General features: G+C 44.2%; 1 protein-coding gene across 1 annotated transcript; it reads right to left on the reverse strand.

Annotated features, from left to right (window-relative positions):
• Nucleotides 1-1,882: 1,882 nt before the first annotated feature.
• Nucleotides 1,883-22,829, reverse strand: LOC143413217 (protein NLRC3-like). Its single transcript, XM_076875965.1, has 10 exons — nt 22,649-22,829; nt 9,568-9,638; nt 9,363-9,492; nt 9,006-9,107; nt 7,544-7,622; nt 7,196-7,382; nt 5,283-7,083; nt 4,185-4,358; nt 3,371-3,544; nt 1,883-2,460 (listed from the first exon to the last, which is right to left on the reverse strand). Exons 3-10 carry the CDS (start codon nt 9,479-9,481, stop codon nt 2,346-2,348), a joined length of 2,751 nt encoding a protein of 916 aa, XP_076732080.1. The 5' UTR covers nt 9,482-9,492; nt 9,568-9,638; nt 22,649-22,829; the 3' UTR covers nt 1,883-2,345.
• Nucleotides 22,830-23,511: the final 682 nt, after the last annotated feature.

The raw sequence follows: 23,511 nt of genomic DNA on the forward strand, positions 1-23,511 counted from the left end.
AAAAAATAAAAATAAAGAGATTTGAGAAGATTGGAATTTTTTAACCATGCCTTTCTTGTGGAAAACCTAATGCGGCCCAGCCTCACCCAGACTCTGCCTGCAGCGGCCCCCAGCTAAATTGAGTTTGAGACCCCTGTCCTACACCATAAATCAGTAAGAGAGGGTACGACCTCTCTCATGGCCCCAAGTGGTGTGTGCATGCCAGAGCACTCTGGAAGGCACACAGAGTCTTTACAGACTACTGAGGATCGAACCTCTATCATCATCCAATCGATTATAAAACTAAGCATGTATGAGTAAATATTTTTAAGCATATCCCATATGGAAAAGACTAAAAACTTATATGATGAAAGTCATACTCACGAAAGTGGCCACTTTCTCATTACTTTCATATATTGTTTTAGTAAGTATCGAAAACATACAAGTTTCATTATATAATTTTTCAAGGGATCTTATATCTGTTTTCACTCTTGTATGCTTTTCATACAAGTTTCACACAAGACAGATACAAACTTTATAAGATTTATATATCTTTTCCATATGGGAAATGACAATCAACAATATAAAGCTTACAGCTGGTTTTAATAACAACATTTATTTGTTTCTCAAATGAGAAAGAGCTATCGAGAAACACTCCTAAATCTTTAGTTCTGAACTTTTCCAGTGGGCCAAGGTCAACATTAACTGCTAATGCTAGATAGGCTGTCGTTATTAACTAATGCTAATTTGATGTGAATTAGCATTATGCACTAATGCTAACACTTTTTAACAATGTGAGTAGCTAATGCTAACACTATTTCCCTTAACTTTATAACAATGTGAACGGCTAATGCTAACACTCTTTTTCCTAGCATTACAACATCTGAGCTGCTAATGCTAAGTAGGCCGCCATTAGCACCTACGTCTAATTTAAGGCAAATACGCATTAGAACCTAATGCTCATATCGTTTTCCTTTGCTTTATAGCAATGTGAGCAGCTACTGCTAAATAGCATTAGCTAATAACGGCAGTCTAATTTAATTCAAGTTAACCTCATTTGCATTATAACGATGTGAGGAGTTAATGCTAAGTATGCTGCCATTAGTGGCTAATTCTAATTAGGGGTGAATAATTATTACCAGCTAATGCTAATATGGTTTTCTCTTCCCTTTTAACAATGTGAGCAGCTAGTGCTAGGTAGGCTGAAGCTAGCAGCTAATGCTAAAGCTAAAGATAATTTGATGTGAATTAGCATTACATTAGTGAGGAGTTAATGCTAACTAGACTGCCATTAGCAGGTAATGCTAATTTTAGGTGAATAGGAATTGGCAGCTAATGCTAATACCATATTTTCTTGCTTTAACCCTTTAAAACTGGTCAGAGTGGGCACACTCCGTTTTGTGCAAATATTTTTAAATCCCGGTAGCACTGTAACCACGTGAGCTAGCGCAATATTTTTTTTTGCATATAAAACCTGAGGAATTGTACTTACATCTTATGCCATCAGCTTGTCCTAGGTTACAGTTTCCTTCCACATATGCTTAGGACTCATATTGCACTGCTGGAAATAGTTTATTTTGATGCATATGCTGTTATTTTGCAAATTTGCAGTATAATATTTATTTTCATTTTTGCTGCAGTATATAAAAATTGGTGTATTTCAAAAATAAAACTATGAAGGCACTCAAAATAAATTTCCTGTGGTGGGAAACTATTTTGTGCAACTTTTTTGTATTTACAGTTTTGAGGGATAAGCCTCTTAAATTTCTCTAACTAGAAATATATGTTAAAAAAACAAAAACGATTTTCAATTTTTTTGTAGTTTATTGCACTTTTTTGCAATTTATGTAATTACTATGCACTTAATACATACATATTATTAAAATTTAGGCTGTAATGGTTGTACTGATGTATAGTAACTTGAAATGCTCCCAAAAATGGCTCTACAGCATCTAAAAATATAATATAAGCTCTGGCGGACTTGGTTCTATGGTAGGTCTAAAAGGGTTAAATCAATATCAGTAGCTAATCCGATTGCTCAGTCTGACGTCAGGTGAAGTCATTTTTATGCATTTAAGAGCTGTGTTGAATTCAACATTACAAACTGAACATTAGAACTATCCTCTTCTCCAGGATTTTCCCGATTTAACATTTCAATATGATTCATTTTTGTTCTCTACACCTGCCGTCATCACTTCAATTATTCCCACTGTGGATTTGATCATATTGTTTGCCCAGCATCTCTACATTTTCCCATCCATACGACCTGTAGCTCATTAACACTATTAATACTGGAAACTGCTGTTGAAGCCTGATGGTGACACTTTCTGGTGAAGAAGTGAATTGCAGTAACAGGACTGGCTGGCTTATGATACACTGGACATTTCCAGCGCTTTGTTTTCTCTGCTCACAGACAACACAGATACACGCATGTATATACAGCCCACGTCCAGCTCTGCATGCACTCCTTCTGCTCCATTTCTATAGAGAATAAACAACGTAACACAATCAGTCTCCATTGTTTTCAACTCAACCAGCTGCATTTAATGAAGGAGTTTGAATTTACTTTACAACAGCTGCTGTTGTTTCCTGTCTGCATTCATGTTCTTTACTGTACTCCACACATTCTGAACTGGTGTAGTTCTTCCTAAAGTACTGCAGTATTCCTGCCAGTACATCCTCTTAGTTTTCCTAACTGTTTCCTCTGATGCTCGTTGCTATTTTTCCCTCAATGCAAATTCATGCTAAGCTCCTTCATATCCATCCCTGTTTCTAAACCTGTAATAATTCCTTTAATGTGTCTTTGGCCTAATTATGAGTCTGTCCACATGTTTGTAGTTCCCCACTTGCTTTGGTTTCTTAGCTCTGATTCTCTGAAATTTATCCTTGAAATCATTTACTGGCATCTCTCCCTCTCACTCCCACTATCCCCAGAACACCAGAGTATTCATCTCCTGGCCTCTTTGCATTTTCTCCAATCATCCCTGTTTCTAGAGTCTCGCCCCATCTGCAGGCAGTCCAAAAGAAACTGCCTCTGCCATTTTCTTCTTCTTAACCTTTGATTTTTCTCTTCACTTTCTCCATTGGGTCTTCTTAGACGCACTTTCCAGAAAGCAGCAACATTTTTTGTGCCCCATTTTTCAAATTGTGCATCTTACTTCAGCTTAATGTGTTTCCTGTTTTGTTTTTACACAGGTCATGTAAAAGAAATCCTACCAGAGACTCGACAAAGCTGAACTGAAAGACAGCACGGGCAATAAATCAGAGCAGCACAGAACTTAAGCACACATATATAAGGTGATTTAACAAATCATGTCTGTTGTAAATGAGTAAGCCATTTATCGACCTGACTCAGGTTTTAAATCATCATCAGAAAAGACTGAATCCTGACCTGAGAATCCCAAGTGTACACTTTGGACTCTCCACTGCAGAAAACAGAAGCTTCAGTCCTGAATCCTGCAGGTTGTTGTTACCCAGATCCAGCTCTGTCAGACGGGAGGACTGGGAGCTCAGGACTGAGGACAGAGCTTCACAGCTTCTGTCTGACAGGTTACAGCCACTCAGTCTGAAGAAAGGATGACAAGAAGACATGAAACACTTGTGTTAAAGTATTCATGGTGCCATGAGGAGCTACTACATTTACAATATTTCAACACTGTTTCAGGACATGCTGGAATCCTTATTGCCTCATGTTACAAAAGACAAATGTGGCAGTTTACTGTGACTTGCATGGATTCATTAAAAAAACAAAACATACGACATTCTCGCCTGAAAATATGTTAAAAGTTTATTTTGTGACCCAGAAAGAGTAATAAGAGCAATATTAAAACTAAGTAGCTGCAGCCATTGTTGGAAACTGGAATTGGCTGGGCCGCGCTATGAATTCTGGGATATGGTTTTTCTATTTTGTTTTCCTGGTGGAAAATCAGGAGAATTCCAGGAGAATGGTGGCTCCGGGAGATTTTCGGGAGGGGCACTGAAATTCAGGATTCTCCCGGAAAAATCGGGAGGGTTGGCATGTATGTTTCCAGGACATGCTGGAATCCTTATTGCCTCATGTTACAAAAGTCAAATGTGGCAGTTTACTGTGACTTGCATGGATTCATTAAAAAAACAAAACATACACACAATGTAAATTTTTTCCAAATGAAATTGATTAAATGATGTTAATTGATGAAAAAAAAATCGATATCGCTTGATCTGACCTCAGCGTTTCCAGTTTGCAGTATTGACTCTTCATCCCAGCAGACAGAAGCTTCAGTCCTGAATCCTGCAGGTTGTTGTTACCCAGGTCCAGCTCTGTCAGACGGGAGGACTGGGAGCTCAGGACTGAGGACAGAGCTTCACAGCTTCTGTCTGACAGGTTACAGCCACTCAGTCTGACATCAAGCGGGAAGGGAGACAAGATCAACCAAACAAATCAGAGCTTTATTGCTGTTTTTGTTGTTTTTAAGCAGAAATCAGTGAGGTGCTGGTAGATTCTGTTCTTTTGGTTTATTACCCAATAACACACACATACACTAATATTTGTGACTTTTGTAATAGTAGCATTTACAATGCAAAGCAACAGCGATCACAGATTGAAGGGGCCTGAATAAAACTACAATGCAGTGATTTTTAAGATGACCTGTTCTTCCAATTTCCAAAAACAGATTTCTCCAACCTTACAGTTAAAAATAATTCTTTATCTCATACTGAATCTTGGTGCAACTCCCCCCAGTTTATTAAAATGAAGAGGTACTGAAGTTGCTGTAAGTGATGTGTGATGCCACTGATTTCCTTCCTGATCCAATACAAAGTAAAATTCAGGCTGGTATCTGCGATACTGATGAAAACTATTCCTTCAGAATCAATACAAGACATAAGAAAATATGATGTTTTGTATAACATAAAAAGCCTGAATTTTAAAATATTCAGTTAATAATCAAAAACAGATGTGACTGAAAATAATAAAACTGAGAAACATTTTATGGCCATTGCTACGGGCCATTCGATCCTTTTACAACCATTGCAAGAGCTTGGTTGGCATAGCCGGCAATACGTTGGATAGTAATAAGTCCGGTGGGTGATGGGCTCCACCAGGGCTGCCCTTTGTCACTGATTCTGTTCATAAATTTTATGTTTAAAGGCTGTATCAAAAGTTCATTCAAGTTACAATATTGTGGTCAAAAGTTCTCCTTTTTTCTTTTATACTATACAACTACGCTGTCTCATGGTTTTAGGACATGGATCTGTCATGGAAGAAATCTATGACCACTTTTAATCAACATTTTAAAAATAAACATGATCACAGATTTACTCACAGAGCTTTGTTGGAGGCTTTGACCACTGGCAACAGCCTCAGAAGAGCCTCCTCTGAAGCAGAGTATTTCTTCAGGTCAAACACATCCAGATCTTCTTCTGATGACAGTAAGATGAAGACCAGAGCTGACCACTGAGCAGGAGACAGTTCATCTGTGGAGAGACTTCCTGATCTGAGGGACTGTTGGATCTCCTCCACTAGAGAACGATCATTCAGTTCATTCAGACAGTGGAACAGATTGATGCTTTTCTCTGCAGACAGATTCTCACTGAGCTTCTTCTTGATGTACTGGACTGTTTCCTGATTGGTCTGCCAGTTACTTCCTGTCTGTGTCAGCAGACCTCGTAGGAGAGTCTGATTGGTCTGCAGTGAAAGACCCAGGAGGAAGCGGAGGAACAAGTCCAGGTGTCCATTTGGACTCTGTAAGGCCTTGTTCACAGCACTCTGGTGGAGAGATTGAAGTTTTAGTTTGTTAAATAGTTTAGACCATGTAGAGATTCTCTGTTGTTGTTCCAGCAGATTGAGTCCAGAGTTGATGAAGGTCCGATGGACATGAAGAGCAGCCAGAAACTCCTGAACACTCAGATGGATGAAGCAGAACACCTTGTCCTGGTACAGTCCGCTCTCCTCTTTAAAGATCTGTGTGAACACTCCTGAGTACACTGAGGCTGCTCTGATATCGATGCCACACTCTGTCAGGTCTGATTCATAGAAGATCAGGTTTCCTTTCTGCAGCTGATCAAAAGCCAGTTTTCCCAGAGACTCCATCATCTTCCTGCTCTCTGGACTCCAGTGTGGATCTGTCTCAGCTCCTCCATCATACTTGACCTTCTTGACTTTGGCCTGAACCACCAGGAAGTGGATGTACATCTCAGTCAGGGTCTTGGGCAGCTGTCCTCCCTCTCTGGTTTCCAGCACATCCTCCAGAACTGTAGCAGTGATCCAGCAGAAGACTGGGATGTGGCACATGATGTGGAGGCTTCGTGATGTCTTGATGTGGGAGATGATCCTGCTGGCCTGCTCCTCATCTCTGAATCTCTTCCTGAAGTACTCCTCCTTCTGTGGGTCAGTGAACCCTCTGACCTCTGTCACCATGCCAACACAGTCAGGAGGGATCTGATTGGCTGCTGCAGGTCGTGTGGTTATCCAGAGGCGAGCAGAGGGAAGCAGTTTCCCCCTGATGAGGTTTATCAGCAGCACATCCACTGAGGTGGACTTTCTAGGGTCAGTTAGGATTGTAGTTTTGTGGAAGTCCAGAGGAAGTCGACACTCATCCAGACCATCAAAGATGAACACAACCTGGAAGTCTTCAAAGCTGCAGATTCCTGCTTCTTTGGTTTCAGTAAAGAAGTGATGAACAAGTCCCACCAAGCTGAACTTTTCCTCTTTCAGCACATTCAGCTCTCTGAAAGTGAATGGAAATATGAACTGGATGTCCTGGTTGGCTTTGTCTTCAGCCCAGTCCAGGCTGTGTTTCTGTGTTAAGACTGTTTTCCCAATGCCAGCCACTCCCTTTGTCAGCACTGTTCTGATTGGTTCGTCTCTTCCAGGTGAGGCTTTAAAGATGTCTTCTTGTCTGATGGTTGTTTCTGGTCTGTCTGGTTTCCTGGATGCTGTTTCAATCTGTCTGACCTCATGTTCATCATTGACCTCTGCAGTCCCTCCCTCTGTGATGTAGAGCTCTGTGTAGATCTGATTCAGAAGGGTTGGGTTTCCTGCTTTAGCGATGCCCTCAAACACACACTGGAACTTCTTCTTCAGGGTGGATTTAAGGTTACGGTGACAAACTGCAGCTTGAAGTTCTGAATGAGAAGAAAAATAAACACTCAATTCCAAAAAGAACTAATCTTTAAAACATGTTGCTTAAATGTCTCATTTATCCAGCAGCTTAAATCTTTAGATAAATCCTCTTACTGCTCTGCAGACGGTCAGCCAGCTCCTCCTGCTTCATTCTCCTCAGAAAGTCCACTGTGATCTTCACAAACGCCTCTCTGCTGCTGCTCCTCTGACTCTCTAAGCATTCTGGGTAATCTGGAATCAGAACCTTCTGGATCTTCTTCAGCTCGTTCTTCACAAAAGTGATGATGTTGTCCTCCAGCAGCTGGAACAGAATATTTATGAATGAGCCAATCAGACTGAAATCATGGAGCCAAACATCAGATCCATGTTGGACACACTGACGATCCACTGGTCTACAAAGAGCAGCATGGAGATGACTGTGAACAGAACAGATGTAACAGTAGTTGTTGTACATGTACAGACCATAAATATGGAGTCCAGCTGTGTTTGATGCTGCTGGGCAGACTGACCACTGGGAACCTCTGAGCTCTGCTGGTCCACTCTGTGGAGGAACCATGAAGGATTAGATCAACACAGGATAAAGATCCAGGAGTTTCTGCTCAAATAACTTCATCTGAATCAAGTCTGTCAAGTTTTAAACTCTCAGATTGTGAACATATCAGTAATTTTCAGTGTTTTCATGGACGTCCTTTCAGTGGTGATGTCAGGGATGATTTTGAAGAAGCTCATCAAACTGAACCATCAGCAGATCACTGCTCCAAAACCAGAACATGATCCGAGTCTCCCTCCACCACCAGAACACCAGCTTTACTAACGTGGTAGATCAGTGTAGTACAGATCAATAACTGATGAGTCATTTGATCAAAATCACTGAGTGCTTCACGTCTGACCCTCTGATGCTTCTGTAGACATTTTGCATATTTAATGAATGTCTGACAGTTTTACATTCATTCTATGAACACAGTGGAAATGTTGTGTTATAGTCTCCATGTTGTTTCCAGCATCATAAATTCTTAAGTTCAGAAAATTAGATTCTTTCTTCACAGCTGAAAAACAACAACATTTATTCTCTATTGAAATCTGCATCGTCCACTCCAAAGGTCACAATCTGAAGGTAACATCTGGTTTTGTTCCCTGTGGTTAACTCTGAGCATCAGTATGGTGGGATTTATCCACTACATCCACACCACTGTGGTTCAGTGTTGTCCTGATGGAGTAACAGCAGCCAGTATGATCCAGGCTTTAGCTGCTGGGTCTCTGTGTGACCTCTCAGACTGTTTAACAGATCAGACACAAAGAGAATCAGAGCAGCTCTGTTCTTTAAAGACAAACATGAACCCACTCAGGTCACACTTTCCCCACAGATATGAGCATCACTGTCCTCAAACAGCAAATGACCAAGTCGAACATTTGGATCTTTTCTCTTTCATTGTTTTCTTTTTGTGGCAGCACGGTGGCACGATGGTTAGCACTGTTGCCGCACAGCAAGAAGGTCCTGAGTTCAATTCCACCATCAGACCGGGGTCTTTCTGTGTGGAGTTTGCATGTTCTCCCCGTGTTTGCGTGGGTTCTCTCCGGGTCCTCCGGCTTCCTCCCACCGTCCAAAGACATGCAGCTTGTGGGGATAGGTTAATTGGATAATTCAAATTGCCACTAGGTATGAATGTGAGTGTGAATGGTTGTCTGTCCCTATGTGTTGGCCCTGCGACAGACTGGCGACCTGTCCAGGGTGTACCCCGCCTTTCGCCCTATGACAGCTGGGATAGGCTCCAGCGCCCCCCGCGACCCTGAAAAGGATAAGCGGAAGCGAATGGATGGATGGATGTTTTCTTTTTAATGGATCTTTGTAACAATCTGAGGATGTTTCAGGTCATATTTATCCAGGAAGCACAAACATGTAAAGGAGTCATCACAGCTCTCTGACCTCGTTGCTCCAGGTTCACCACTGAAGGCTGGATTTCCACCTTTGGACCGGTCACTCCTCACAGACGGACAGCTGGACCCTGCAGACTGTGACCTCTGACCTCTGCAGACACAAACATGATTGAAGCAGCTGTGATCACACAGACTGCAGATAATGCAGCTGTTTCCTGTCAGTAACATCCTCTTAGATTAGAGTTCAGCTTTTTACAGGAAAACTGGACAAAACTGATTTTTGTTACAAACTCATTTTCATTTCCTCTCAGCTCACAAACACAGTCAGACAATCAACCAGAGTCAACACTGATTATAATGTCAGTGCAGAATTATTTCTGTTACTCAGTGAGTTCAGCTCTCTGACCTCGTTGCTCCAGGTTCACCACTGAAGTCTGGAGGTCGTTCTTTGGACCGGTCACTCCTCACAGACGGACAGCTGGACCCTGCAGACTCTGCTCTGTCCTCCTCTTCCTCCATCATCATCTTCAGTCAGTCTGAGAGGTAAACCACAAACACTCAGTGAGTTCACATTAACAGGAGGAACTGAGTTACAGTCGCTGACCTCTGACCTGTCATGTGACCTAGAAACCAGGTCAATATGTCTGTAGGTTCAGTCATCCAGGTCATGTGATCTAAGGAGCTTGGAGAGAAAAGAGACGTCTTTAAGTTTCTGGAAGACGTTTCATCAGAGAAGCTTCTTCAGCTCTAAAACCAAACGGTGGAGAGTCCCAGATATTTAAACCTGAGAGGGAAAGAAAGCATGTCGCTGACCCACCACTGATGTTATTTCAAGGAGGAAACTGAGAGCCTTTGCACCAGGAGCACAAACATCAGCTCCAGCAATGATCCACTGATGTGTTTTTATTCCATGTATGAATGTTGTTATTGACAGAGATGACGTTTGTGTGTCAGTGATGCAGTGACTGTTGTTGTTACCTGTACAGGCTGGTTAGACTCTATGAAACAGATCATACAGATCTCTGCATGTTAGAAGAGACTATTAAAGGTCATGAATGAGACAAAGGCAGGGAGGCGTCCTTTACAGCTAAACAGCAGAGTGAGAGAACAGCCAGCACCTCTACATTTATCACATTATACAGCACATGTATGATACTGACAGGGATGAGAAGAATTTAGTGATTCTCAGAATCCGAATCAGAATCAGAATCAGAAAGGGTTTTATTGCCAAATGTTGAGCAGGTTTACAACATTAGGAAATTGCTGCGGTGCTTCAGTGCAAACATAGTGTCATAAATTGCGCTTAAATAGACATGAAAAAATAAAAGTAAGAATAAGAATTAAAAGTGCTACGTAGAAAGATATGTGCATGAGATATACATGAGATATATACATGAGAATAAGAATTAAAGTGCTACGTAGAAAGATATATACATGAGTGCAGGTGGTGATCAGTGCCAAACATGGAATGATGCAGTGAACACAGCGTAGGGTCATGTGTTAGTGGTGGGAACAGTCATACGGTTATTGTTCATGTGTCCAACAGCAGAGGGGAAGAAACTGTTCTTATGGCGAGAGGTTCTGGTGCGAATGGACCGGAGCCTCCTGCCTGAGGGGAGCAGGTCAAACAGACTGTGTCCAGGGTGAGAAGGGTCAGCTGAGATCCGAGCTGCACGCCGCAGTGTCCTGGAGGTGTACAGGTCCTGCAGAGATGGGAGTCTGCAGCCAATCACCTTCTCAGCAGAGCGCACAACACGCTGCAGTCTCTGTTTGTCCCTGATAGTGGCTCCAGCGTACCACACGGTGATGGAGGAGGTGAGGATGGACTCGATGATTGCAGTGTAGAACTGCATCATCGTCCGTGTTGGCAGGTTGAATTTCTTCAGCTGCCTCAGGAAGTACATCCTCTGCTGGGCTTTCTTGATGACGGAGGTGATGGTGGGCTCCCACTTCAGGTCCTGGGTGATGGTGGTACCCAGTGTGGGGATGAACAAAAAGTATTTTACCAGCATAATATAATCTGCAGTATGATCATTGCTTTAACAAGGTAATAGATAGCTTTAAGATGGCCTTAAGATGTTTATGATGATGCTAACTTTGTATTTCAGGTGCAGTTATAACTATTTTATACATATTGCATATCTGTGCTTATTTGAGTTGATGTTCAGGTTCTTTAAAGGTCGTAAGCCTCACTGACGTGACTGTTCAGGTGATACATGCTGAGGGAAAACTAGAACATAGAAGGAATTGCAATACATGCTTACAAAACACTTATATCAGTTTATTTTATTATCTTTTATATGTTCATATTCTTGTATTAAGGTTTTAGTAGAGGTTCTTGGTTAAAACATTTATTTAGTAGAAGACATACACATAGTCTCAGTGAGCTTCTGGTCTGGTAAAAGGTCAGAAGTGCAACAGGTGAATTGAGAAAGAGCATTTGAGGACGAGACACAGACAGTAGGTGAAGAGGTGACACAAAGAGCATGTGAGGTCAACACACACACACACACACACACTTTAAATTAGATTTATTTAGAGGAGAGGTTAGTTATGTTTGGCTGTAACTGTAAAATTGTCTTGGTAAAAGAGGAACCGTTTCTTGGTGTCTCGGCAAGAAAGAGGAACAAGACAAGAACTGAAAGGTAGACAGGAAGGGCTAGCCATGAAAATAGAAGATGATTTTCTAGGTGAAAAGTCATGATGATGTTGATCTGATCTATGTATAAAATGTATCTGTGACGCATGAAGGGGCGTCAGTAAACAAACCCTGATGTTATAAAATAATTGTTTGTGCTTTAGTAAGTTGAAGATCAATTGCTGTGTTCAGTGATCTTCCCACATGTGAATTAAAATCTTCGTTTGACTTCACCCGGCCGGACCAGTGTGGTTATTTTTCGATCACCTCTTGTACCCTTTCTCAATTCTTGAATCTTAACATTTGGGGGCTTCGTCCGGTGGTTGAGTAAGGGAAAAAAGTGGAGGTGTGAGCGGTGGTCCGAGGTGGTCAGACGGGCAGACATGAATTCCAGTGGTTGAAGTGAGTGGGCATAAGCCGGCTTATCCAAAAGGTAAGGCACTACCTGTTGAATTATTTCCAAAGTGTGCCAAATTGGACATGATAAAATTTAAGTCTACTCACTGAAGTTACTGGTGCATGTCTGTTTTGATTTTGATAAGAATCTGAGGATTTAAAGCAGTTGGACTGCTGGTAATGATTGAATGCGGTTGGACCGTTTAGTAGGTTAGGGAATTTGGTTATTTTTTGATTATAAGGTTGGACCTGCTTCAGTCTTACACTTGGTTGGGTGTTTTACTGTTGTTCCAAAGTATTATAAATTACTCAAGAACGCCAGTTGGACTGGTAGGAAGCGCAGTGCTCAGAGGTAACGCTTGCCAATGCAAAGGACGCTTATGCATTGTCCTCGAAGAGGGATAGTCAGTTGGTCACTGTGGAGCTTGGGGCACTCCAGAATAACTAGGAGTTAGAATCTCCTTACCGTTTGGAACGGTATCTGCGCTTTTTTGGGCAGCAAAGGTTGGACCTTGGGTGTTGGACACTTTTAAATTGAGTTAGGGAGTTTAGAGATGAGGCCAGAAACTGTTGGACAGATACTGGTTAATTGATCGCAAAAAACTCAGGGAGTTTATCGGTTAAACTGTTATGTTAAATTTGTCGAAATTCGATAGGTGTTAAAAGGTTTAAAATCTGTGCAGTTGTAAATATAAGACGTCTCTGTAATAAAAAAGATCTCTGTGGGTCGAGTCAGCAATGCACTGACTGCCTGCTGCTATTCTTAGATGAAGAGTGTGTGCATGCAAATGAGGCAGCAGATGCAGAGCGCATGAGAGGACTATGCTTTCGGTTTTGTGTGTCATTCAGCTCTATAACTATTGTTTGCAAATGTGGATAAATGTCTGCGATTAAAATGCTGGCTTAGTAAATAATAACATTGTAAATATATGAATGGTGACAACGTTTCAAAATAGAATATAAGAATTGTTTGTGTTTAAAACCAACGTTTAGGTAAGAAGATTTAAGGTAGATTTGAAGGCATAAACAAAAAAAAATAAAAGGGTTACAGTCTGCAAGGGTTGTTAATGCATGAGCTGACTGGATGCAGAGTAAGTGGAGTGGTCATCCTGGGAGGATTGAATGATGCTCTAACTCTGTGGTCAAGTCAGACATAGGCTTTAAGCAACCATGAGCCACTAATAAGCGTGACAAATTAATGAGTATGTGTAAATTGAACTTGTTAAATAGTTTTGATAGGAGTAACTCAATGAGCACGCAATAAAGTGGACTTTTTAGGGGCAGTTTATCACTGACACCATAAAAAGCAACTTAATTAGTAGTTCAATAACAAATTGTAAAGATAACCTTTGTTATTTGATAAGAGAGAGAAAATTCAGGTTACATATAGTGAATAAATAAGGAAATGTTAATCTCTGCGTCATTCCACACTGAAATTTCAATTGTAGGGGATCATTTGGAGGTGAATTGTGTAGGACACGGGGAGACAGAAGAATCTCCCCATGAGTTTTCAGTGTGCATAGAAATTGAGGAGGCTGAACTGGAAGCCTGCCTGGGTCGTTGTTTTTGTTTATTTGAGGGTCTGCTGGAAGTTTGTGAAAACGACCACCTTGATATGTGGGAGCCTTCTCGGGCAGCGATTTTTTTGTTAAACCTGTGGCAGGCTGTGCAACATGGAGAAAGCTTTGACATAATGTCATAAAGGTGATTTCTTGGTTTTAGACTTATTAGTACGGGACAAGTTGAGGGACCCTTGAGGGTGTGTTGCTGTAAAGTATATAAGGGACGCGCAGCGCCGCTAATGGGTTTAAAATAAATGAAAAAACACTAATCCGAGGAACTATTGGAGAGGTAAGTATACGGAGGTGAGCGCGTCGCGCATAAGGGTTGCTGGTGTCATATATTAACACTTTGAGGGCGAATAATTTTGATTGAGTGTCAACGCTTGAGAACGCGAGGACAGCGTTTAAAGTGCTGGGTTAAACTTTGTGTGTCACCGAGCAGGGGAAGAGGAGCCAGTGGTTGCGAGAACAGCGAGACGAAGACTGAAACCGAAAGTTAAGCGTGTCTGGGTGACCGAGACCTAGAAGGTGGAGTCGACCAACGCCATTGGAAGAGGTAAGTCTGTGTTTCAGAGAATGGCTGACAGCTCGGGTGCGACACCTAGTGGGAAAAGGGGATGCAAACCTCTGAAGGATCAGCTTGAACAGCTTAAGAAAGCTATTCGTTTGGCTTCCCCTGGAGCATTAAAAGCAGCAGAGAAAGAGTGCCAAGCGATGGAGGTTGAGGTAAGTAAACTTATTACATCCCAACAGAAAGGGCTGGGTGATAAAATACCTCTGAGCTTGGTGTTAAAAACTGAAGGAGAAGTGTATGGACAAATGCATGAGGCCCTACGTGCGTCCATAGAGGCATTAACGGCATTGGAGGTTATAAAGCAGAGAGTAATGCAGGGAGGGCCAGAAGAGGAGAATGAAGACCGTGCAACGTCATCAGAAGAAGAGGATGATAAGGAGGACGAAGATGGAGGACCTGAGCCCCAACCAAGTACAAGCCTAATTTTGAGGAAAAGAAGTGTGAAGAGAGACCAAGCACAGAGACAGCCCATATTTAGGAGCTCAAAGGGAAAAGGAAAGTCGAGGAAGAGTAGAAAAGTGAGTTTTGAACAAGGAGCTCCTGACCCTGGTTTAAATCTGCCTCTAATAGCAGGTCCAAAGAACGAACCAGTTTATCGCGCCTATAAGGTGAGAGATTTGGAAGCATTGGTTAAACAACTTCCACCAATAACCAAGGGAGAACATTGGGAAGGAGAAGAATTAGCGCTGGGCGATTTTCGCGCTTTGGCCGGACGTTGTATGCTGGGTGGTGGGTTAGCAGATGTAGAGCAGATAGCTCAAACAACCAGATATGCAAATGACCTGAAATATCATGAGGTGCAGAATGACTTAGCAGATGCAGTCCGGGAGAAGGACCCAACTCCTAACTCTGGAGCCATTCCAAAAATTATTTGGGATCCCAAAAACACACCCAGAGAGTGTTTAGCTAAAGCAAAGGAACAATGGTTGTTAGGAACAGGAATACATCCGGGGAAGGAGGGTGAAAGTAGAGCGTGCTTTCGTTCGGCAGTGCTGGCAGGGCTGCCCAACCAGGTTGCAGTTGACTTGGAAAAGAACCCAGATTTTGCCGTTGCAGACTCGGTGCAGTGGGACAGACATGTGACCCACAGACTTCAGCAGGAACAGGATTTGACGAACAAACAAAAGAAAGAGTTAGATGAAGTACAGGCGCAGCTGCTTAGGCTGCAGCTGGGTGAGGCTCGCGAAAAATATAATGCGAAGAAAAAATAACTAAATAAGACTATAATGGTGGCAAGGCCTCAGCCCGATCCTGTGCCTGACTGGCCAGATCAGGATCCGGGTCTCTACCCTGATGACCGTTGGCCCGCCAATGCACCAAGGCAGCGTCAACCCGTAGGGAATTGGGGGACCGGTGGACCGCAGAGAGGGCGTGGTGGATCCGTGAGGGGAGGACAAAGGGCTCGGAATCCGGGGAATCCTGGCAGAGTGTCTTGGACTGCGTGTCTGAGATGTGGAGCAGAAGGACACTGGTCCCGAGAATGCCCTGAATCGCAGCGAAATTATCAGAGGCGAGGCTATCAGCCCCAGGCACAAGGAGCCCCAAGACAAAGAGTTGCTTACAGGGGAGCACATCAAGCTCCAAACCCGAATGCAGCACCAGCCCCCCAGTACCCAGTAGCCGACTGGGGCTGGGAGGGGGAGCAATACTGACGGAGCCCGGAGAAACTGAACAGAGTGGGGGGCGGCAGAACCCATGCTGTCAATGACCGTGGAAGGCACTGAATTGCCCTTCCTGGTGGATACTGGAGCAACATACTCAACATTGAAAGACACACCAGAGAGTGCAACACTCTCCTGTCACACAGTTAATGTGGTAGGCTTTTCCGGGATTTCAATGACACTGCCATTGACAGATCCAGCATTGACACAGCTGGGAAAACAGACTTTGAAGCACCAATATGTGGTGTCCTCACAGGTGCCTGGAAAATCTCATGGGCAGGGACCTGCTTGTGAAACTGGGATCACCTTCAAAGACTCAATATCTAGTCCAGAACTCTGAACAACCCACTGCCGAAATCTACTGGGGGAGGCTAGTGGAAGAAGGCATTTTGAGACATTATCAGCTATGGAAACCCTGGATAATGAGCCTGGCCGTCTATTCCCCTCCGCGAGATCCTTTCCACGTTACACTCTTTTATGATAGGGAAGATAACGATATCTATCGGGAACAGTTCCAGTCTGATCTTGAGGGACAGACGTGGAATGTGCAAACACATAACATTTATGTTGGACCAGAAGGTGTGGCCGCGGCTGTGAAATTTACTGATGAACAACTGCCTTGGTACAATGTGGGAGAGGATTCAGCCCCTCACATTACATTGGCGGTCCACGAGGGTCATGGGCCAAGAGATCTGGGACCAATGGTCAAGCGGGCGCTGGACAACGCATGTTGGCAAAGCACCCAAATTCCAAATGTCTGGTATGCACCAAAATGTAAAATATATCGCATAACTTGTTTGTCCAACGATGCAGTGATCTTAGAACATAAAGAAATCTCCAGAATACATGGCAGGGAAAGAATGGATCATCCTGATGCAGTAGCTGAGCTCTCAAAATTGCCTGGTACTTTGTGGTCCGCAGGGCCCACAGATGTAGGTCTAGCTAATTGTTCGCCTGTCCTGTTCCAGCTGAAGTCTGACATACCATTTAACAGACCATAATAGAAGCACAAAACTGAAGACCAAGAGTGGTTCACATGTATTGACCTAGCGAATGCATTCTTTTGTCTCCCACTGCACGAGTCACTCAGAGACATTTTCTCATTCACATACAGAGGCCGCAAATTTAGGTACACACGCCTACCACAAGGCTTTGCACTCTCACCAGGAATTTTTAATCAGGTGTTGAAAGAGGCATTGTCCCCATGTCAACTGCCAGGGGGCTGTACATTAATACAGTATGTTGATGATCTTCTTATTGCAGCCCCGTCAGCAGCGGCCTGTATGGCAGCATCGCTCGTGGTGTTGAACAGATTGGCGGAGTGTGGCTTCAAAGTGAGCAAAGAAAAACTGCAGTTGGTCCGGCCAGAGGTAACATTCCTGGGCCGGGTGATCGCACACAGATCAGTGGGGTTAATGAACACACACAGAGACCAAATTCTGACACATCCAAAACCAAGAACTGTGAAGGAGTTGCTTTCCTTTCTTGGCTTGACAGGTTACAGCAGGCAGTTCATTCCGAACTATGCGGGTAAAACGGCCCCTTTAAGGGACCTGATCAAGAAAGTTGGTGTTCGAAATCTGAAGGCTGAATTGCCTTGGACGCCGGACACAGAGACAGCGTTCATTTCGCTAAAACAGGATTTGTCAAGAGCCACAGATCTGGCCACACCTAACTATGATGAGGCATTTTATCTTGATGTTTCAGAAACAAAGGGAGTTGTGAATGGTGTGTTGTTTCAGAAAAAAGGGGGAGGTAGGGATGTACTTATGTATGTCAGCATAAGATTAAATTCAACAGAAGCAAGGCATCCCACATGCACACAACACGCAGCAGGAGTAGCAAAGATAATTCAGAAAACAGCACATATAGTGAGGGAACACCCACTGAAAGTGCTCACCACACACAGTGTAGTGGCCTATGTGAACTCACAGGTATTCACAATGACTCCACTGACGCAACAAAGGTTGAGCAAAATTTTAGAGGCGCCAAATTTGATATTCACACATGAAGGAATAAATATGGCAGACCTAATGGGGTCAGGAGAACCACATGACTGTATTAAGAAAGCCCAGGTTGAAGGAAAAATCAGGGAAGACCTGAAGGCAGAGCCCATATACGGAGCTGAGGATTGGTTCACAGATGGATGCTGCCACAGAGATGAAGAAGGATTGAAAGCGGGCTATGCAGTAGTCTGTAGAGTAGGAACTGAGTTTCAGGTCAAAGAAGCAGGAAAAATTGAGGGACAACAGTCGGCCCAGAGAGCTGAAGTGATAGCCCTAACTCGAGCCCTGAGGCTGGCTAAAAACATGAGAGTGAACATCTACACTGACTCAGCATATGCGTTTGGAGCAGCTCATGTGGAACTGGTTCAGTGGAAGAGAGCCGGGTTCAGAACGGCCACTAATGCACCCATCTGTCACAAAAAGGAAATGGAGGAACTGGAAAAGGCCCTGGAGGACCCAGACGAGGTAAGTATTATAAAATGCAAAGGCCACTCACAAGCAGACAGTATGGTGGCAAGAGGAAATCAGAAAGCTGACGAAGCCGCAAAGGAAGCAGCGGGCTACAAAGGACAGAGACAACTGGTGCAGGTAACCCCAGAAGAGGAGGTTAGCACTAACAGCATGGAAGAAGTTAGACAGGCTCAGGAGGAGACATCCCCAGAGGAAAAGGGGGTGTGGGAAAACAAAGGAGCCTGGCAAGATGGCGGTTTGTGGAGGGGGCCAGATGGGCGTCCCGCTTTAACGGCCAAAATGACGGAACAAAAGGTGAATGAGGCTCACGGGCTTGGTCACGTGGGAGTGAAACAGATGGAGAGAAATTTGTGCCGATGGTGGCATCCTGATTTGAGAAGGATGATACTGGAAAAGGCCAGAACGTGCCTAATTTGTGGGGCACACAACCCAAAGCCAGCAGTAAAACCTGAAGCTGGTAAGTTTCTCATGCCAGAAAGGCCAGGAGAAGAGGTCGTGATTGATTATACCGACATGATTGATACAGGCCCAGGTGGGGTGAGGTATTTGTTGGTGTGTGTGGATGTTCTGACTGGATGGCCCGAAGCATGGGCGACCAAATGTGAAGATGCGAAAAGTGTGATTAAGTGCTTAATCAATCATTACATTCCAAGGCATGGGTTTCCCAAGAGAATTAGATCAGACAATGGTACTCACTTCAAGAATAAAGATTTGCAAGAGGTAGAGAGGATGTTGGGAGTGCAACATAAGTTCGGGACGGTCTATCATCCTCAATCTCAAGGAAAGGTAGAGAGGATGAACCTAAATTTGAAAAACAAGTTGGCTAAAATTTGTGCGCAGACAGGGCTAAATTGGGTCGCAGCCCTGCCCATTGCTTTGATGACCATAAGATGTTCTGTTAACCAATCCACAGGTTTCACCCCTTATGAGCTGCTGACTGGGAGACAGTTTCCAGCACCCTGGACAGTGGTCCCGGTGGAGCAGCCCAGGACAAGCAACAGGTCTCATGCAGAATGTTTTAATGAGTTGAAGGCTCTTGTGTCCAGCTTTACAAAACAGGTCACTTGTGAGAGACCCACGGGGAACGGAGAGGTCCCGGACGCAAAGGCAGTGTGGCTGAAGGTCATTAAGCGAAAGAGGAAGGAGCCCCGCTGGACTGGTCCGTATGAGGTGACCGCCCGGACGGCTACAGCAGTCCAGCTGAAAGGGAAAGGCGACACCTGGTACCACTGGTCGCAGTGTGCACCCGCACACGAGAGCTTGGTGGAGGAAAATTCGTCTTCAAGGAACGCAGGTGTCAAGGAACAGAGGCAGAATAAACCTCTTCACCTGTGTAACGGGCCGACCAGTAGTCTACCTGGAAGGCCGAAGAAAGAAGAGCAGCCTAGGAGGAGATCGCCGCGCCTACAGAAAGGAGTGGTAACAAATTGAGAGTTTGAAAAGGGGTGGTTCAAATAAAAAGAGTAAAAAAGGGAAAGTGGAAGGGGCTTGTTCTGTCAATTATGTTGTCTCTATCTGTATTGGTGGGTATTTTGGTGACCTGTGGTTGTTGTCTCATTCCTTGTGCCCGAAGGTTGGTAGAGAAAGTGATTGTAAAGGCAGTGGACCCTGGGGCGGTGGCCCCTATGTCCATGATGCCGATGATGGATCTGGAGGTAGCCGAGTGGACTGAGGAGTGAACAACAACCTGTGTATCGACCTCTGGTGTGCCAGAGGTCGTAAGGGGGAATTGTGGGGATGAACAAAAAGTATTTTACCAGCATAATATAATCTGCAGTATGATCATTGCTTTAACAAGGTAATAGATAGCTTTAAGATGGCCTTAAGATGTTTATGATGATGCTAACTTTGTATTTCAGGTGCAGTTATAACTATTTTATACATATTGCATATCTGTGCTTATTTGAGTTGATGTTCAGGTTCTTTAAAGGTCGTAAGCCTCACTGACGTGACTGTTCAGGTGATACATGCTGAGGGAAAACTAGAACATAGAAGGAATTGCAATACATGCTTACAAAACACTTATATCAGTTTATTTTATTATCTTTTATATGTTCATATTCTTGTATTAAGGTTTTAGTAGAGGTTCTTGGTTAAAACATTTATTTAGTAGAAGACATACACATAGTCTCAGTGAGCTTCTGGTCTGGTAAAAGGTCAGAAGTGCAACAGGTGAATTGAGAAAGAGCATTTGAGGACGAGACACAGACAGTAGGTGAAGAGGTGACACAAAGAGCATGTGAGGTCAACACACACACACACACACACACTTTAAATTAGATTTATTTAGAGGAGAGGTTAGTTATGTTTGGCTGTAACTGTAAAATTGTCTTGGTAAAAGAGGAACCGTTTCTTGGTGTCTCGGCAAGAAAGAGGAACAAGACAAGAACTGAAAGGTAGACAGGAAGGGCTAGCCATGAAAATAGAAGATGATTTTCTAGGTGAAAAGTCATGATGATGTTGATCTGATCTATGTATAAAATGTATCTGTGACGCATGAAGGGGCGTCAGTAAACAAACCCTGATGTTATAAAATAATTGTTTGTGCTTTAGTAAGTTGAAGATCAATTGCTGTGTTCAGTGATCTTCCCACATGTGAATTAAAATCTTCGTTTGACTTCACCCGGCCGGACCAGTGTGGTTATTTTTCGATCACCTCTTGTACCCTTTCTCAATTCTTGAATCTTAACACCAGGAAGCGGAATGAGTCCACAGAGGTGATGGGGGTGTCAGTCAGGATGATGGGGGGGAGTGGGGCTGTGTGCTTCCTGAAGTCCACAATAATCTCCACTGTCTTCTGGGCATTCAGCACCAGGTTGTTGTGGCTGCACCAGGACACCAGACGTTCAACCTCCCTCCTGTAGGCAGACTCGTCCCCGTCCGAGATGAGCCCAATGACGGTGGTGTCATCTGCGAACTTGATTAGCTTGACAGACTGGTGGGTGGAGGTGCAGCAGTTGGTGTACAGGGAGAAGAGCAGAGGAGAAAGAACACAGCCCTGAGGGGAGCCGGTGCTGATGGTCCGGGAGTCCGAGACATTCTTTCCCAGCCTCACGTGCTGCTTCCTGTCCGTCAGGAAGTCAGTGATCCACCGGCAGATGGGATCAGGCACATTCATCTGGGAAAGCTTGCCTCGGAGATGGTCTGGAAGGATGGTGTTGAAGGCAGAGCTGAAGTCCACAAACAGGATCCTGGCGTAGGTTCCTGGGGAGTCCAGATGCTCCAGGATGAAGTGTAGGGCCATGTTGATGGCGTCATCTACAGACCTGTTGGCTCTGTATGCAAACTGCAGGGGATCCAGGAGGGGGGCCGTGAGGGTCTTGAGATAGGAGAGAACCAGGCGCTCAAATGACTTCATGACCACAGATGTCAGAGCCACGGGTCTGTAGTCATTTAGTCCAGTGATCCTAGGTTTCTTGGGGACAGGGATTATGGTAGAGGACTTGAAGCAGGCAGGCACATGACATGCCTGCAGTGAGGAGTTAAAAATGCCAGAAAACACTGGGGCCAGCTCGTTTGCACAGTGTCTGAGGGTGGCAGGAGACACACCGTCTGGGCCGGGAGCTTTTCGAGCATTCAGACTCTTAAACTGCTTCCTCACATCTGCTTCATGAATATGAAGAGTTGTGGTCGGAGGAGGTGGTGTGAAATCCTCTTTTGTGTGGGGTGAGGAGGGGGGTGTTGTAGGTGAAGTGTTTGAAGGTGGTGATGGCTCTATGGAGGGGGGAGAGGTGGGGGAATGAGTGTCCAAAGTGTCTCTATTGTTGGGGCCGTTGGAGGTGTGAAGGCTGCCTGATGGCTCGTCAAAACGGCAGTAGAAGTTGTTGAGGGTGTTGGCCAAGTGCAAGTCATCAGTGGAGTGGGGGGTTTTAGGCTTGTAGTTGGTGATATTCCTAAAACCTTTCCACACCTGTTCTTGGCTAGCTTAGCATTAGCTTAGCATTAGCTTAGTGTTAGCATGCTGTGTGCTAGCTTAGCGTCAGAGCTCTGCAGGTGTCTCGTGTGTAAATATTAATCACAGTGACAGTAAAGGAGGTAAAGGGCTGTGACGTCATCACGTACGCTGCGTCCTCTGTGGGCTCTGAGTGAACTCAAAGTACAAACTACAAGTACACAAACACGAACGTAGCTCAGAGTGGCGGACACACTCGGCCTCGTTGGTCCAGCTGTGAGTCCGTTACCGTGAACTATGGAGCGGCAGATTTGTGCTGAACTAAGCTGCACACAGCTGATGTTAGCCAGGAAACATTACACACTGACTTTAATGGAGAGACCGGAAATACAAACACACACAGTTTGTTGTGTGAAGAAATCAAACACGAGCTGAACAAACAGTAAAGTTCCTAAAGATAAACTGTTAAAGGAGGAAACAAAGCAAACTTACAGTTTCTTCACACACCAACAACAAGCTCCACTCCACACCTGGACACTAAACACGGACACACAGGTGAGCTGCTTCCTGGAAGGAGGCGGGACTCCACCTGAAACTCAGCACAGGTGGGAGGGGCTCAGCTCTGTGTGTGCTGATGTGTTAACTTTAAAAATATGCCGTCTGACTGCTCAGACTGAGTCAGAGTAAAGTTCACATGCTGACGTGTGGAGACATGAAACCTTGTTGTAGCTGCAGGTGTGAACACACTGATCCCAGATCAGCTCTGCTGTATTTGTAACATGAACATTTCTGCTGCAAAGCTTCAAATGTTCAGCATGTTTCTCTGTTTCCAGTCTATAGATCCAGTCACACTTTCTACCTTCACCTGTGCAGTAAAGACTGAGAGCAGAGCTGAAACCAAGCGTCCAATCAGTGAGCAGCATCAACACCTGAGCTTCATTCAGACTCTGTTATTGAATGGTAAATGACCTTTATGTGTATAGCGCTTTACTAGTCCAGTCATCCACCCATTCACACACACATTCACACACTGGTGATGGCAGCTACGTTGTAACCACAGCCACCCTGGGGCGCACTGGCAGAGGCGAGGCTGCCGGACACTGGCGCCACCGGGCCCTCTGACCACCACCAGTAGGCAAACGGTGAAGTGTCTTACCCAAGGACACAACGACCGAGACTGTCCAAGCCGGGGCTCAAACCGGCAACCTTCCGAGTACAAGGCGAACGCTCAACTCTTGAGCCACGATTGCCAAAGAAGTACTTTTCTTTCTTATTCTCATTTAAAATGTCTCGCTTTTAATAAATAATTATCTGAATCTTACAACAAACGTTTTCATCTGATGTAAAATGTATAG

This window comes from Maylandia zebra, linkage group LG2 (genome assembly GCF_041146795.1).
Source record: "Maylandia zebra isolate NMK-2024a linkage group LG2, Mzebra_GT3a, whole genome shotgun sequence".
Classification (NCBI taxonomy): domain Eukaryota; kingdom Metazoa; phylum Chordata; class Actinopteri; order Cichliformes; family Cichlidae; genus Maylandia; species Maylandia zebra.